The following is a 16,604-nucleotide window of genomic DNA, read 5'->3' as shown; positions in this document are numbered from 1 at the left end:
GGTCCTGGAGTGTATCATGTCGAGCAGGGTATGGGAATCTTGATAATTGCGTGTATTGATATGAGTTTTGATCTACATATTCTTGCAAGTCCACTACGTTCTGTTTACAGCCTCTAGATATATGGTCGGTTCTAAATCTCGCCCGAATCCATATTGAATTTGTGCCCTGCTCCCAGTTGTACCTTGCTTACCCACTCGTATTCTAACTTCTTTTGCTTCTTTTATGATTGAATTCCCGAATTTGGCTCAACATTAGCTTTAGTAAGTGTTTTACCATTCTACCGGTTGTCCCAGCACGGCTAACTATAGTTTGGGGTTCGTATTGGCAATTCACAACTTTATCGCGACTCGATCTCGCAAACCGGGGGTCACATGCACACATGAAATATAGATGTATGGGCTATCTATATCAGGCTCTGTGTTGTGATATTTAGCTTACAGTAGTGGCGAAAATGTAATGCATTCATTGCTCCGTCACGCAGTGTACTTGCAGGCAATATCAATGGCAGTTGAACGTTGATATATGTATCCCTGCCTTTTCGCATCTCCTGGTGCTAGCAGTCGCTAATCTACCCACAGCCTCCACTCCTTCTCTCATTGCCATCTCGCACCACCACCACCCTAGGCTATTCCACCATCTACCGCCCTCGCACACCTCCGCACACCTTCGCAAGCTCACACTATTGAACCATGCATCTTGAGACACCCGGGCCCGGAGTACCGTGTCAATGCATCACTCATTGGCACCCTCAAGTCGATCGCCACAGCCTATCGAAGATTTACTGGTACTTCAAGGAAAGGTCCCAACTAAATGTGTACGTGTACATACAGGCTTCTGTTCTACGATAAACACTCCCTCTCTGTCTGACTGCACTTGACAGTAATGGCCCAGGCCTAAAGCATATCCAACGACAGGATTTAATCTCCTCGACAGCTGTCGTCAAACTAGGTCGTTAGTTCAGTGAGTATTATTTTCAACTGTTCACGACTCTTCTTTCTTAGTGGTTCTGCAGCGATCATTGGTGTTAGTCTTGCACGTTTTGTGTATATCATAACGACTCACAGTGATCGTAAGTGTCTATGCTTTCTTTGGTGTGTAGATTTCCCGGCCCCGGTGACTCACTACGTTAAAGATGATTCGAAAGTTTTCCCCTAAACAGATGGTAAAAGATTTGTCGCGCATTCCATCACACTGCACGAGAAAACTCACCTTCGTTTCCTAACACCGGGATACCTGTTGAGAGCCGATGAACCTGAGGACGGAAAGGCCGAGAGAGGAGGAACCAAAGGGGGAAATGGGACTACGGCCGATGAATAAGGCAGCTCGAGGTGCGAGCGCCACCAAACGGAGAATCCAGACGACGTGTCAAACGTCGGCAATCTTTTTCGTTCTTTTAGTATATGTTTCCATCAAAACTCCTGCTGGCGCACTCACCATATAAAAGCAGCCAGCCGCCGTCGAAACATCTCAGATTCGTAAACCGAATACTGAGATGTGAGTGTTCTAATGTGACGTCTGAGTACGAGTGCTAACGTACAACGTAGCGTACCTGTCTAGGTAAAAACATTCGTCAATAAAGAGATTCGTAAACCGAATACTGAGATCGTACCTGTCTAGCCTCGCTATACTCACAATAATACCCTTGCCTTGGTATCACGAGTTAACCCAGTGAACGTAAGAGCAATGCCTTCCCTAGTATTTTGGTGCGTACTGCTATAGAAATCTGACGCTGCAGGGCATACTCATGTGCTGTCGAGAAACATAGCAAAACCACTGATTTCTTTTCCAGCCTTATGTTCCCTGATATGTCTTCCAATTTTATCGTTACAACATGACTTTAGGCTTATAATAAGGTAAGGAACCGGGAGTTTTACTGATGAACTGAGTCAAAAACTGTAACAACGATCTCCATAGGCATCGCCAATCGTACTGCCGCTGATGCACCAGCTCCTGACTCCACCGGACTCTTTGTCTTCGTTGAAACGTTCACCATCTCCGTGACCTTTCTATCGACATGTTATCTGAGGCAAACGACTCAGATGATTGGGGCGTTCTGACACGTGCGTACTCTTAAAATTTCATAGTTTAGTTGACAAGGCCCTCGCATCAAGCACAACTTCGCTTCGCCATGTTGACAAATGCTCTGGCATTGGACTGCAAGAAGTCAGTCCTGACTCGGAATCTCTAACGGTGTGGAACGCTTCTGCTGCCTTTCATTGCAATCGTGTTTAACCTGGTGTTATGAAAAACCTACCAGTGGATTGATCAGGATGCCCGATATTCCAGCTGAATCTGTGCGTTGCCCTTGTTCGCGAGTAGATATCGTCCAACGTAGCTTACTTCCAAAACAGACTAGCAATCAACGCATCCACCAGGATAGTACCGAAACAGCCGCACAGGACATAAAAATGCAATGTCATGATCACCATTCTCATCTCTCTACAGCCTTCTCATTCCGCTCTTCCCGCAGCTCCTTTTCTCTGCCTTGTGTATACGGTTCTCCCGATGACGTAGGCTTGCGGATGTGTTATCTAGGACAAACACGGCGCTATGATCGCTTGGGTGCGTAGCAGCACATGCGTCAAATTTAGGAGGGAGTGAGAGCATGTTACTGGTGGTTTGAGAGGAGATGGGGCACCCGTTATCTTATTCCACCTGTTCAGTTGAGAAAATGTATTCACTGCAAGACATACCATATTGGCTTCAATTGTATGTTCAGTGCGCGACGCATGAGCGCAGTGTCATACCGGATGTTTGTCAAGATCTGCTGCGTGCGATCACTTGCCTTGTTCTTCTGGGAATCCACATTCAAGCTGAGAATGCGCTTCTTGATCACGATTACGTGCGCAGTGTCGTAGGTGGTACGTGGTGTATGAAGAGTTCTACTATGTATATGAAAATATATTAGATGTCATACAAGACGGTCAGCAGGAAGACACCCACGCCAAATATGCATCAGGCACTTTCGATTTTTCACAAACTTGTGAAGGCCGAGAAGTTCTTTAGTAATCGGCTTAGTACATATACATTCGATGGTAAAGTTGCTCTGGGGTATATCCCTTCCCACCAGGCTTGAATAATGCTACGGCTGGCTGTCAGAATGGATTCCCATGCCATAAAGACAGAAGGGACGTACGCGAAAGAATGGTGCGAGAACAGTAAGAGCACGCGATAGATTTGTGTGTGAGATCCGGAGCAAATACGAATGGGTCATACAGTGATTTAGTTCTGCGCTCCAAAGCAGAGACGCGTTCATGTTGTGGTGCGTCAGTGGTTAACAGATCGGGGTTAGCCCGGCACGACGTTCAGCGAGCTTGGGACATCATTCAAAGTGATGTGGCGTACGAGAAGGTTAGGAAAGTAATCAGTGAAATGAACGAGGTTTGAGCTTGGAGATCCGTGTGGTGTCTTCCGCATACCAGCTGCGGATATGACAAAAAAATGTCAAGTTCATCATCAACGAGGAATGAGAGACATGCTTGCCTCGGATTCAGGAGGTAGGCATGCCACACCATAGTGACATCGATGGGAGGCAAATGTTGCTCCACTGTATCAGATTTCTTGATCGTCAGACACCACCTCTCAAACCTGTGCTCCACCAGTGCAGTAAGTTGACAGTGCAAGCGCACACAGAAGGCTAGTAAAGCACGCACCGTTCAACAGCCAAATTGACAAACTATACTCAACGCTTCTCGCTGTCCGACTCTAAGCCTGCGATAAGGCTCTCGCTGGCAGTGATGCGCTGCTCAAGCTGGCTGAACGCTGCCAGAAGGTGAAGATGGGCCCCGAGCTGATCTGGGCGGATGAGGTGTCGTGTTCTGCGTTGTCCGATGTTAAAGGTCTCTGGAGGAGTATACTGCGGTGGTTCGGGCGATAGCTGGGGAGGCGTAGCATGTGGGGGGCGCTGCTTAGTCATGTTGGAGACTGCTGTGTGGCTCCTGGCCGATATATACCTATCGGAAGAAGGACACGGCCAATCACGGAGTGCAGTACGCGTATTTCCTGCTACAGCAATGAATCGCCTAAAGTTTGAGGCTATGCTGTCATAAGTCACGGTATTGATACAAAGCCAGGGATGGTAGAACGGTAGTTACCTAGGATTGCCAGCATACCGGTATGCATACAGATGGAGAATCAAGTATAACTAGTAGGAATATGTTGATTGGGATGTACCAAAGGTTTCTTTGGGATGCGGACTGTTGGCCTATGTCTCCCTTAGCTTGATCATTTCGATGTTAGGTTCTGGCGGGTGTTGGTATCTTTGAAAGAGCATCGCCACCTGTACCAGACCAGCCATTTCATTAATTGTTAAGTATAAATTAACAACAGGGATTTTAACACCTTTTGCTTACAATATCAATAATTTCGTACCTTGTGTGCGTCACGCCGTCCTGTGACGATCTGTAATAGAAAGGTCCCTGAATGCCTTGCGCTTCAAGAACAATGAAGTCAACATTGAAGCAGGTTGGAGCTTGCCTTAAGGCTTGTGGCCAAGGGTATAGAACTTTCCTTTCTCGTCACCCATTTCCGAGTTCGCTCAGACTAATCAAACGACGATCTTTGTTGGGGGTGAATCAAAGGCTGTGCCGCACTAACCTGAATTGTATAGCCCCCCATCCTCTTATTTTAACTTATGGTACGACGACTACTGAATACAACCCACATTCTTTGACCGTCCGTCATTCACAACACCGCTAATTGAATGAACATGGGGGACCGTGGTCAGGGGTACGGTCGCATTATCGGTGCTACATGCAGTATCTGCTTTACTGAACTAACTGTGTAGGAAGGTGACTTTACCAGCCGATTTAACACCCTTCATCACTCGAACAACTCAAGACCACATTTGCGGAGGTGGATTCGGTGATGTCTGGAAATGCAATTACAATCCAGATGGTATTTCAGCCATCGTCAGTTCACGTGTTAGACTCATTTACTGTGCGCTGGCTTACGCCAACCAATCGTTGAACACATAAGGTTGCGGTCAAGGCCTTCAGATACCCAGAGCAATGTGAAGATTCAGAGAGAATACACAGGGTAAGAAATATCAGATCCGCATATATAATAGCACATACTACTTATACCATTTGGGGGTCATCCAGAAAATTAACAGAGAAATCGGCATTTTGACGATTTTACGCCATAATAACATTGTACCGTTGTTGGGTACAGTGACAGGATTTGGACGGAAGCCAGGGTTGCCCAGCTTGGTAACTCCGTGGATTTCCAACGGCACGTTGAATGCCTACCTTGCATCTAAACGCAAGCATCTAACAGTGCTGGACCGTTCACGTATGGTAAGTAGAATTCCCATCACATCCTGTCACTTACCAGGACTGACTCAAAGTTGGAAGCTAGAGGATGTCAGTGCTGGACTGCGTTACTGTCAGTTTCATATTTTTTCTCAAGATGTTATGGTAACCTACCATGAGTGCAGTGCACTCTGTGCCTGTCGTGCATGGGGATATAACAGGAGTGAGCTCGGAGCTGCTAGGATTTATTTGGAAACTAATAAAACTGTAGGCAAATATACTAATTGACGAGGGAGGCCGGGCGAAGCTAATCGATTTTGGCCTTTCCACCGTTGTCACGCCCGTTTTCGGCCAATCACACTTGGCTGTAACATCGATACATCCAGGCGCAATCCACTATGCAGCACCAGAACTTCTATTAGATGATGTCAATGTCAATGGTCTACCTTTGGAAAAAACCGACATCTACTCATTTGGTTGTGTAATGCTTCAAGTGAGTTGGTTATTTGGTCACAAAATATTCACTCGAGGACTTACGGAACAAGATTATCTCGGGTCAGCACCCTTGGTCTGAGATCAAGTGTCAATCCCCGGAATTCCGTGTCTATGGTTTGAAACGCCAAGGTCATAGTCCGCAGCGCCCAAACGGTCACCCTGCAATAATGGACTCAGATTGGGACATGATTCAAAAATGTCTGCAATCAAAATTTGAACTTCGGCCTTCAGCAGATGAAGTATTCGACTTTGTCACGCGTAGGCCTTGCTCATCAGGTCAGCCTGTATAGTCCGTAGTGCTTTTTTGACCATCCACTCATTTGAGCTTCAAGATTCTTCGAGTCTACCTAACGATTCTCCCGATAATGCGCAGGGTGGCTTCCCCGGAGCTTCCTCGCACAATAATTCCAACGGTATAACAAAACACCCGTTTAATAGTCTACGATCCAACCCTGATCATGAGCCGACGGATGGAATTATAGAGCCTGGAGCTCAGATATCTTTGTAGGTCTAGAACGGCACAGATTCACAAGTTTTGATATTCATTTTTTTCAGTCCTTCTTCACCACCCAACACTGATTCTTCGCCATTATTTCAGAGTGTCAGTACTCATCCCACCACGACGTTCGACAGTGATTCTCGTAAGTTACATTCATGTCAAACAAGCATCGAGGCGGATATGTTTCATCACCATGAGTAGTTCGATCGACTAGCAACCCAGGACATGAACAGAAACAACCGGCGCCACCACCACCGCCACCTCCAAACGCATGGTCGAGCAACCACGAAGTACGTGCTTCTCGAGAGACACAATACCATAAAGAGAGGTTACTGATTGAATATATCAGACGCGCCTGCGGGAAAGAAATATCGTCATATTTGGCGAAACCGGTTCAGGGAAAAGTTCAATCATCAACACAATCGCGCAAAAGCAGCTCGCGAAGACATCTAACGATGCACATGGATGCACTTCTACCTCTCAACGTTACCCAGTAGAATTCTCAGGCCAGCAATTCGTCCTGATTGATACCGCAGGTCTCTGCATGGGAACTGCAGACACCGTGTCAGCGGCAAAAGCGGAAAAAAGGTTGAAGAATCTGTTGCGTGAGCTCATGAGCTCCAAGTTGGATGAAATTAGCCTTCTGGTGTACTGCATGGACAGCACGATCGCCACTAGCGCCCTCCTTAAGGCCTATGATAAATTCCACTCTGGAATCTGCCAGAAGAAGTTTCCGATCGTAGTCGTCATCACAGGATTAGAGAAAGAGACCCACATGGAGAGCTGGTGGGATACCAATGTGAAAAAATTCAAGGGCATGTATTTCGAAGGTCATGCTTGCGTCACAACGCTTTGGGAACACACAAGCCTCCCAAACCACATCACTCATCGTATTTCAGAGTCGGGCGATATTCTGCGCAAACTTGTCATAGACAATTACGCGGATTTACCAATTGCCAACGGCTTAGATTCGGCGATGAGCAAAAGCTGGTTCAAGAAGAAGGGATGAACAGCGAATATCAAGTAAACTGTCGAGTTTAGGAGATTACAGTGGTGTACCGTATGTTACATGTTCAAACGTTCAAGTTCGTCGCCACGCTCACCAACTGACTCATTATGATCATTGCCTCATTCTATGTTCAGTCTCTCGCGCATTATTCTCGAATGAACTCTTTTCTTTTGCTGCATACGTAATATTGGCGCTGTATTACTGACTTGTGAATCCGACTCGGTGTAAAAGACTTATCGAAGACGACGAACTTGTGGTGTTGATTAACGTGATGAGCAAGTTCAAGCAAGACTTGAGTGGAAGTTTGTTCGGTTGGTCTCATGTCACACCTGCAGCGATCGTGTCGTTCATAAACGCACCGAGCCACGTCGTGCAGATTGACACGAATTTTGTCGAGGAGTTTGTAAGGCGCCGTCCGCTCGTCGAAGCGCTGCAAGGAGCAGAAATGTCCATGGTAGACAGTTCCATAAGTAGCCGACGTGAATTTGATATCTTCCTTCAGACCTTGTAACCATTCGTCGATACAACATTCGATCTACCAGTGATTCATCAGCGCCATCAAATTGAATATAGAATAAGAGACTCACAGTTGTAAGCACAAGAGCGATAACTTCGACGGGCATAGGATTAAAATATTTATGGTGGATGACGCCTTCATCGTGTCGATTCGTGAACCACATGATGTTGATGCCCAGTTGCAGTAACTCCGTCTTGTAGATTCCCTTCTTCGACTTCCAATCCTATTAGTCCAAAGAGTTAGTACTTGAAATACCATGTAGATCATCAAAATATGTACCTTGAAAGCAAATACAGAACCGTCTTTCAAAGACTCTGCTAGATCCCTATTCTGTCGTATCACATCGTTGGAATTGCTCGACCGGAAACCGAAAAAAGATGCTGTCAGTGAACGCATTTTTGTTTTGAGTTCCCCACGAACTTGTGATGTGTGGGTCAATAGCTTCGCAAAGTATGATATAGTAAATCAGTTGAAGAACACACGGAGATCAGACGACTCACCATTTTGACACCTGAAGGTGTCAATTTGACATTGATGCCTTTGATTTGACATGCCTCATGCCAGGCTTCTTTTGCCAACTGCGTCTCGACAGCAATGTTCTCGGGAAATGGCGCCTGGGAGACTATCAGACACCAGAAAATACAGGCTGCCGTCCCCAAAATCTCTTTGGACACATCATCGAAGTCGCTGACTTTCATGCGATGGCGTGAACCATCTGAATTTTTCTTGATCTTCGGCAGTACCATGCCATCGTCCAAAGTCTCCGAGTCGTCAAGTGGACGCTTGGACCCTCGAGCTATCGGCGACAGTTCTTCGGCGACATAGTCATCAGTGAACCGGTGAAGAAATTAGAAACGGATTCATGCCTATATATAGTACCTAATCCCAAGAAGCAACATAATTCTGCCATCGATGATTATTTTGTTTTATAGAGGAAAGAAGAGTTCCTGATTCTCCGACAAAGGCTTGTGACTGGGAAAAGACCCTCAAATCACTCGAACTCGGACTTCGAGTGAATGTGGAGCCAGAGCTAATAGTCTACCTACACCCATCATACACACGACTCATTGGAGATAAGGTTAGCAACTTACAACTCGATACGACAGACAATGACTTCCAGACGACGAAAATGTGTTCGACTAAGCGATCGACACTGAATTTATGAGTCGCTTTGAATCAAAACACCATCTTACTCAACCGCATGATTTGCGAAACGATGTCAACAATTTATGACCGCAATGCGACAGACGATGGCTTCCAGATGACGAAAACATCAGGGAAAACCTCCTTCACGAAATCAAGGTAATTTCAGAGAATTCCTCTGAATTCCGCTGAAATAAAAGTAAACGAGATTATTCAACTCCAGTCGAAATTCCTTTGAATTCCTTTGAAATCCTTTGAATTTGCTGATTGATTATCTTGAATTATCTTGAATTCAAACAATGTGAAGACACACGAACATCAAATATATTAGAATTAAACGAGAATATCACAACCGAAAGACGGCAAAAAGATCAGCAGACTCGAAAAAGCACCAGTATGTACAAATGACTCGGAAGGTTGATTAATCTTCACCCATTGCATCAAGATCAAGGTAATCACAAGCGGCGTCCAATGAACCAGCGGGCTCTGAGCTTTCTACTGCACTAATGTTGAATTAGTTAGAGTACACGACGATAACAAATAGCGCGTGAGCAAGACATACCTGACTGCCTTGTAGAGACGCGCCATCAGTACATGGTACTTCTTTCGACTACCGTTAAAGATGCGTGTGAGAGTCGCTTGGTGAGCGTTGTAAACACTGATGTGGAAGGAGGAATTGAATGATTTGACTTGTGCGCCTGAGGGTGGGTTCCCGCTGCTCCAATCCTTCAATATCGAGTAAATCTGCAGAGAACATTATGTAGTGAGCAAACAGAGTAAACATTATCAAGAGCGGCACCTACAAGCGTTGCAATCAAACACACCATAGCAACAGGTAGCTCGGGCTCGTTGTTTCCATCCAAGACCGAGACAAAATCGTCACAGGACTGGACACCAATTGAGTTCTCACCATCGAAAAAAGATAAACGGATGGAGTCAACCATAGACTCGTCACAAAACGGTTGGTCCCCAAGGACCTTACCCTGGGTGGTGGATAAGAATAAGATAAATGAAGAGATAGATAACGAAAAAATGAACAGACCTTGGCGTCGGTTGGGAAAATATACTTGTGACCCTTGATGAGGTCGTCTACCTCGTCACCGCAGCCTTTCTTGAGTCCAAAACGAGAGACCACAATTTGATGCGCGAGTTTCTTGAGATTAGTACGGAAGGAACTAAGCCGTCCCTCCGGCTTGTGAGGATGTCAGTGATGTCCAGTAACATACAAGAAGTGTACATACCACTCCAGCGAGAGCCACCGCATAATCAAAGTCATGCTTGATCCTCTTTGCTATCGCATATTCCTTATGCTTCCCGGCAGCATTATAAACTGCATCGAGAGCCATCTTGCGCTTCTGAGTGATGTTGGGAAATGCGTTGTCGAAGATAGAGGCTTTCTTGAGTTCAAAGACGGCAGTCTTCAACACCTGCTGAATCCGAGTATTCTGAGCCTTGAGGTTGATCGAGCTATCGGCTGAGTAGACTAGATCTGTGAATATAGGCCATGTAAAGGAGTGTTCAGACAACTCCTTATCGGCGGAGGCTGGCAGTGCCTCGTCTGTTAGCTGCCGCGACTCTGCGAATTTGGGCCTCTAGAAAACAGTATATTCATTAGTAAGACAGAGTGATGGGAGCGTAGTAGAGTAGAACACATCACCTCAATTTCTTGACGTGCTTCTGCTACTTTGCTCCTTTTCTTCTTCTTCTTCTTGCTTGGCTGTGGTTTCGAGTTGGTGAGTGATGAAGGCTCGCGGTAATCATAACTTGCCTTGGAACGTTGACTGTCACTGCGGTCACTGGCAGACTCCGTGTCTTTGTCAGCAAACTGCAACTCTGACTCAGACTCGTCAGAAACCCCGCTAGATGTCATCCGAACACTATTCGACAATGTTTTGCTGGTTTGCGATAGTGCGCTGGCAGATCTAGCTGCACGAGGAGGCATCATGTAGGGAATCTTAAATAAAAGGTGCGTCATTTTTTTCATCATTCTCAACTTTGGGTAGCTAAGTGACGACTCACCTCTTTAATCAGTTCCTTCTGGGAGGGTACTAAGTCCTCATCATCGTCTTCTGGAACCTCCGCATTATCGTCCGATTTGTCGGTGTCATGATCACTCTCTCCGTATTCACTGACAGAGTCGTTATCTTCGATTGACACTGCGACTGACTTTGGCAGCTTGCTGTTTTTCTTATTGCGGCCTTGACTTTGACCATGACCGTTGACTTGATCCGCTGTTGAGTATCTCTCATACTGATCTGTTAAGCAACTACTAACCATTGTCTAACTTTTCTGCAGGTGTCTTTCGCGCTAACTTGGCGGCTGGTACTGATTGTAGCGCAGTTACTGTGGGTGCGCGCTTACGAGTATTGGTCATTGTCTCATTCCAGACTGAAACAAGGTGTGTCAATGACTGCTTTCTCCAATTGCCTGTACTAACTTTTTCGCTCTAAGGCCTTTACTTTGGATGACCGCTGCAGTGGTTCTTGGTGATGACTGTGAGTCCATCGCATTTTTCTTGGCCTATGGATGTACTCACTCTCTTCTGTATTGCCGGTTTTTTTGCCAGTGGAATCTTGACTTGCCACCTGGGCCTTTCTTTGGGCGTTCCGCTTGTGGGCGGCTATATCTGACGGCGTTGAAGACAGATGGGGACTCGGAGGCATACTACTAGTAGTGTTTGCTTCAGCTGAAGTTGGGAAGGGAAAGGTTGAGACGGTTATGAAAACTTATTGGTGGCCACTCTCATTTTCAGGTCTGTTTTTTTACTGTGCTGTGCCAGCGCTAGGGTCGTTGGTTTTTTTTTCATCTAACGTGTGGTTACAGAAATGGCTAAAACAAGCAGAGCGTCTACTAGCAGAATTTCAAGCTGCAACCGTCAACTTGAATGGTGCTCCCTCTCCTCCCCTCTCAGGTTCAGCTCGCCGCATCATCAAAGAAGCTGAGGCACGTGTAGCCCATGCTGATGGACAGAGAGTCCAGGCAGAAGCATGTACTGCCAGGCAACAAATCCAACTCGGTTCACAGTGTGCCACCATCATTTTAGTACGTTTGTTTGTTGCCGTGCTGTCACCGTAATCTAACCTGTTCTGAAATATCAAGTAAATTCGTGTTGTGTGGCCGCGTCTTCGTACCCTTCCATGCTAAGGAAGGGAGCCTGTACCTTTTTGAAACAACCGCGTCTTCGTACCCTTCCATGCTAAGGAAGGGAGCCTATACCTTTTTGAAACAACCGCGTCTTTGGCCGCGTCTTCGTACCCTTCCATGCTAAGGAAGGGAGCCTGTACCTTTTTGAAACCTGTACTGCCAGGCAACAAATCAAACTCGGTTCACAGTGTGTGAATCTTCACACTGGATAGCACGCTGTAAGGTTTGCACCGTCTCTCTACTACCCATCACTACCTACCTACCTACCACCACTACCTACCGCCTGTTTTGTTGCCAACAAAATGATCACTTGCCCAGGTTGCACCAAAAACTTCGAGCACGCTGGATACTCCCATCACCTAGCCAAGACCACGAATCCATCATGCGCAGCCCTATTACAACATTCTGGTCTTTTTCCTCAGTCAGAGCCTGAGGTTGAGAATTCTGACGGTCTTGATGATGGAGATGACAATGTTGATCCTCGTCATCTAACGGAATTTACAGGAGACTATTTTGGCCACTACAACGAACAAGATCTGGAATGGCCAGATGATAATGACGAAGTTGCAGCGGCGGAGCCTCCTTTGGATTCTGATGGCGAGGAAGAGGATCACAATGCAGAGGTTGAGGTTGAGAATGGGTGGGAACGCCCTGCAGATCCTGTACCGCAGGATATCGACGTTGATGTTTTTGAGGAGTCAGATATGTTGCCACAATCACATGCAGCCGAACGACAAGAAGCGGAGAAAGCCCTTGGTCGCCAGCCCACTATTGAGAAATTTCCGCGGCGCCATGCAGGTGCTCCAATACTTAACTCTGGCACTACCGCTTTCGAGTCTTATAACAATGCTCTGCAAGGCGCAGACAATGTTTGGGCTCCCTTCGCATCTCGCATAGACTACGAGGTTGCAAAGTGGGCAAAACTTCGTGGATCGGGCTCAACTGCTTTTTCAGAGCTGCTTGCAGTCGAAGGGGTGAGTCTTCATTTTCTTGGGTCATGAATGGGCCAACTTTTTAACTACGTTTCTATAGCTTCATGATGCCTTAGGTCTTTCGTATCGAAACACCCGTGAACTCAATCAAATCATTGACCGACACTTACCATGCCGACGACCTCGTTTCAAACGTGAAGAAATCATTGTTGCAGACGAAGCATTTGACGTGTACTCGCGTGACGTCATGGAGTGCGTCAAAGCCCTTTATTCAGATCCGGATTTCTCGCAACACCTCAACTACACTCCCGAACGCCATTATGTCGATGCTGACAAAACAATCCGAATGTATCATGATATGCATACAGGAAAGTGGTGGTGGTCCACGCAGGCGAGTCTTTTGAAAAACGTTCTGATTCATATTGAACTTACCACAATATCATTTAGAAAGAACTCGAAGCAGAGAAACCTGGCGCAACAGTCATACCCATCATCCTTTCCTCCGACAAGACGCAGGTCACCATGTTTAGGAACAAATCTGCCTATCCTGTCTATATGACAATAGGCAACATTCCGAAGGAGATCCGTCGAAAGCCATCTCGACGGGCGTGGATTCTCCTGGCCTATCTACCAACCTCAAAACTCGAACATATCACAAACAAGGCTGCGAGGCGCCGAACGGCCACAAATTTATTTCATGCTTGTGTGCGTCACATTCTGGAGCCTCTGAGAGTCCCCGGCAAGGATGGTGTTGCTATGGCTAGTGGGGATGGAGTTGTGCGTCGAGGACATCCGATTGTCGCATGTTATTCCGCCGATTACCCGGAACAGTTGTTGACAACTGGGATAAAATCTGGAGAATGCCCAAAATGCGATGTCCCGCATGAGGAGTTGGGAAGTCCTGATGTTCCTGTCAAGCTGCGAGACCTCGAGGCAATTGTCGCTGCATTGTCGCTCGTTGATGAGGACTATGACTTGTGGAGACAAGCATGCCAGGAGCGCGGCATTAAGCCCATCTACAAACCATTCTGGCTGGATCTCCCGCATGCTAATATATTCCAATCCATCACGCCGGACGTGTTACATCAACTCTACCAGGGTATTGTAAAGCACCTCATCGAGTGGATCAAGGAGGCATATAGCGAAGCCGAAATTGATGCTCGTTGTCGTAGACTTCCCCCAAACCATAATATCCGATTGTTTCTCAAGGGTATCAGTAATCTCTCGCGTGTTAGTGGAACGGAGCACAATCAAATCTGTCGCTTCCTGCTCGGCATTGTCATTGGCATACGGTTGCCTGGAAATCTCAACAATGCTCGCCTTACTCGTGCTGTTCGTGCCATCCTTGATTTCCTGTACCTTGCGCAATACCCTTGTCATACGGACGAAACACTGGCACTTCTCGATGATGCCTTAACACGCTTTCACGACAATAAGGACATCTTCCTTGATCTTGGAATCCGCTCGAATTTCAACCTTCCGAAGCTTCACGGCTTCCGTCACTATGTACATATGATAAAAACGTATGGTACAACTGACAACTACAACACCGAGTACACAGAACGTTTACACATCGACCTCACGAAGGATGCCTATAGGGCTACCAACCATAAAGACGAGTACACTCAAATGACACTCTGGCTCGAAAGACGGGAGAAGATTCTATGGCACGACAACTTTGTCCAATGGCGTCTCGTTGGTGATATTGCCCCGCAAGAAATCATACCTCCAGACATGGATTATCGTCGCGCAATCAAGATGACTAAACACCCGACCATCAAGCGTGTCCAGTTGGACCGCATTGTGCGGGAGTATGGCGCCACATTTTTCACTGAAGCTTTGGCTCGTTACGTCGTCGGGAGAAATCAACCTGGTTTGTCTGCAGCACAACTCGAACGCGAGGCCGCTCACATCATTATTCCCTTTGATACTGTGGCTACGTTCCACAGGATCAAATTCAACTCAATCAATGCTCGGGGGATCCAGGACTCGAGTGTCACCGTGGATTCTGTCCATTGTCAACCATCACAAGAGGACAAGCGAGGGCATATGATCCCCGCGCGTTTTGACACAGTTTTGGTCAACGAAGGGGACGGCGGGACAACAGGCGTGGATGGTGCGTTTTGTATGGTGCATTGAACATGTTAGTCACTAATCTCACTCGATCACTGAAGGTTACCGTGTTGCGCAAGTCCGTGTCGTCTTTACGCTAACAAATCAAGCTTCGAATGTGTTATTCCGCGCTGGACCTGCACAACCACCCACCCACCTTGCCTATGTGGAATGGTTCACTCCATTCCAGCAACCGGAATCACACCATGGGTTGTACAAAGTTGCCCGCTTGATTCGTCATGGAGAACGTCTGGCAAGCATCATTGAGATATCAGATATCTGTAGGAGCATTCATCTTATACCTAATTTCGGCGTAGCGGCACCTCGTGAGTGGACGAGTAGCACTGTTCTGGAGTGCTGTTCCACCTTCTTTGTAAACCCCTTCAGTGACCGACATGCTTATTTAACACTTGTCTGAGCATTACAATGAAATTTGTTGAAATACCTTTGAATACAAATAATTTACCGAATTCTCAGTATTTTCATGCGAGTTTGTGAAATTACCTTGATTTTGTGAAGGAGGTTTTCCCTGATGAATGTGTTCGACGAAGCGATCGACACTGAATTTATGAGTCGCCTCAAATCAACCCACCATCTTACTCAAACGCATGATTTACGAAACGATGTCAATAATTTATGATTGCAATGTGAGAGACGACGGCTTCCAGACGACGAAAATGTGTTCGACGAAGCGATCGACACTGAATTTATGAGTCGCCTCAAATCAACCCACCATCTTACTCAAACGCATGATTTACGAAACGATGTCAATAATTTATGATTGCAATGCGAGAGACGACGGCTTCCAGACGACGAAAATGTGTTCGACGAAGCGAACGACGCTGAATTTATGAGTCACTTCAAATCAAAACACCTTCTTACTCAAACGCATGATTTGGGAGACGATATCAAGAAATTACAACCCATATGTAAAAGATGATGCTTTCGGCATCCGTGTGAAAATGCTATACCTTTGCGCAACAACCGAAATATGTTCACCAAGCGAGCAATGCTTGGTGAGTACCCTGCTTCAAGCTTCGATACAATATTCTGAGGGTGTGTAATGACTAGCCATGGTGTACTACTTGTGACACAGTCTCAAAAATTGTAGCTTGCCACGCATGCTGTATCATCATGATACAGTACGTTAGTTCAGAACTCCCCAGCGGAGGTATTATGGCTCACGCCAGTACTCCGCTTACCATTTGGCAGACGAGTTATATATTATGCCATACATCAATAGTATTGGGCGACTGTACACCCTGCGGGGGTATTGCTTATATGTGCCTGTGAGACCTCGGTAATTTAGCTTCTCAATCAAATGATAACGTCGACGTGGGGCAACATCGAGTATTTACACTGGCTTCTGGAAAGCGGAGGGACACACTGCGAAGAGTCTCAACGTGAACAGAATCAGCCAACTATGGCAATTATATTCAGTGGGGTTTCGAGTCAGATATGGCCTTCAATTAGTTTTATCCTGGAAATCCATCCAGTGAT

General features: G+C 46.3%; 5 protein-coding genes across 5 annotated transcripts; 2 read left to right on the top strand and 3 right to left on the bottom strand.

The window, feature by feature from the left end:
• Positions 1-3,327: 3,327 nt before the first annotated feature.
• F5891DRAFT_957791 (uncharacterized protein) lies at positions 3,328-3,603 on the bottom strand (the record flags this gene model as incomplete). Its single annotated transcript, XM_041375515.1, has 1 exon — positions 3,328-3,603. A coding segment is annotated over one exon (276 nt), but the record flags the coding sequence as incomplete, so codon positions are not given.
• Positions 3,604-4,445: 842 nt separating this feature from the next.
• On the top strand, positions 4,446-7,418 carry F5891DRAFT_1051154 (kinase-like domain-containing protein). The gene is made up of 13 exons (XM_041362479.1): positions 4,446-4,516; positions 4,606-4,634; positions 4,800-4,897; positions 4,979-5,038; positions 5,104-5,323; positions 5,439-5,476; positions 5,525-5,746; positions 5,784-6,024; positions 6,081-6,252; positions 6,304-6,353; positions 6,449-6,537; positions 6,597-7,256; positions 7,395-7,418. Exons 3-12 carry the CDS (start codon positions 4,868-4,870, stop codon positions 7,254-7,256), a joined length of 1,782 nt encoding a protein of 593 aa, XP_041222629.1. The 5' UTR covers positions 4,446-4,516; positions 4,606-4,634; positions 4,800-4,867; the 3' UTR covers positions 7,395-7,418.
• F5891DRAFT_1051148 (uncharacterized protein) lies at positions 7,248-8,601 on the bottom strand. The gene is made up of 5 exons (XM_041362478.1): positions 8,274-8,601; positions 8,053-8,214; positions 7,844-7,996; positions 7,508-7,791; positions 7,248-7,449 (listed from the first exon to the last, which is right to left on the bottom strand). Exons 1-5 carry the CDS (start codon positions 8,517-8,519, stop codon positions 7,368-7,370), a joined length of 927 nt encoding a protein of 308 aa, XP_041222628.1. The 5' UTR covers positions 8,520-8,601; the 3' UTR covers positions 7,248-7,367.
• Positions 8,602-9,218: 617 nt separating this feature from the next.
• F5891DRAFT_1174915 (uncharacterized protein) lies at positions 9,219-11,579 on the bottom strand (the record flags this gene model as incomplete). The annotated part of the gene is made up of 9 exons (XM_041365687.1): positions 9,219-9,419; positions 9,479-9,660; positions 9,720-9,899; positions 9,959-10,108; positions 10,158-10,508; positions 10,574-10,870; positions 10,936-11,147; positions 11,191-11,304; positions 11,453-11,579. 9 exons carry the CDS (start codon positions 11,577-11,579, stop codon positions 9,338-9,340), a joined length of 1,695 nt encoding a protein of 564 aa, XP_041222627.1. The 3' UTR covers positions 9,219-9,337.
• A 771-nt stretch (positions 11,580-12,350) lies between these two features.
• Positions 12,351-15,529, top strand: F5891DRAFT_1149981 (uncharacterized protein). Its single transcript, XM_041365115.1, has 4 exons — positions 12,351-13,034; positions 13,093-13,401; positions 13,587-15,117; positions 15,167-15,529. Exons 1-4 carry the CDS (start codon positions 12,363-12,365, stop codon positions 15,520-15,522), a joined length of 2,868 nt encoding a protein of 955 aa, XP_041222626.1. The 5' UTR covers positions 12,351-12,362; the 3' UTR covers positions 15,523-15,529.
• The last annotated feature ends 1,075 nt before the right edge of the window (positions 15,530-16,604 follow it).

Source organism: Suillus fuscotomentosus (assembly GCF_016647785.1).
Source record: "Suillus fuscotomentosus strain FC203 chromosome Unknown F5891scaffold_50, whole genome shotgun sequence".
Classification (NCBI taxonomy): Eukaryota; Fungi; Basidiomycota; class Agaricomycetes; order Boletales; family Suillaceae; genus Suillus; species Suillus fuscotomentosus.
This window is presented reverse-complemented; position numbering and strand designations above follow the sequence as displayed.

Bases quoted from the DNA above. Each gene is read 5' to 3' on its own strand.
- F5891DRAFT_1149981 (XM_041365115.1), top strand. From the start codon at position 12,363: ATGATCACTTGCCCAGGTTGCACCAAAAACTTCGAGCACGCTGGATAC. The intron at 13,035-13,092 runs GTGAGTCTTCAT...ACGTTTCTATAG, and splicing joins AGCTGCTTGCAGTCGAAGGG to CTTCATGATGCCTTAGGTCT. The intron at 13,402-13,586 runs GTTCTGATTCAT...ATCCGTCGAAAG, and splicing joins AGGCGAGTCTTTTGAAAAAC to CCATCTCGACGGGCGTGGAT.
- F5891DRAFT_1051148 (XM_041362478.1), bottom strand. From the start codon at position 8,519: ATGGTACTGCCGAAGATCAAGAAAAATTCAGATGGTTCACGCCATCGC. The intron at 7,792-7,843 runs GTGAGTCTCTTA...AATCACTGGTAG, and splicing joins TCGCTCTTGTGCTTACAACT to ATCGAATGTTGTATCGACGA. The intron at 7,450-7,507 runs GTTCGTCGTCTT...TCAGTAATACAG, and splicing joins CACGTTAATCAACACCACAA to CGCCAATATTACGTATGCAG.
- F5891DRAFT_1051154 (XM_041362479.1), top strand. From the start codon at position 4,868: ATGTCTGGAAATGCAATTACAATCCAGATG. The intron at 5,324-5,438 runs GTCACTTACCAG...CCATGAGTGCAG, and splicing joins TAGAATTCCCATCACATCCT to TGCACTCTGTGCCTGTCGTG. The intron at 6,253-6,303 runs GTAGGTCTAGAA...CATTTTTTTCAG, and splicing joins CCTGGAGCTCAGATATCTTT to TCCTTCTTCACCACCCAACA.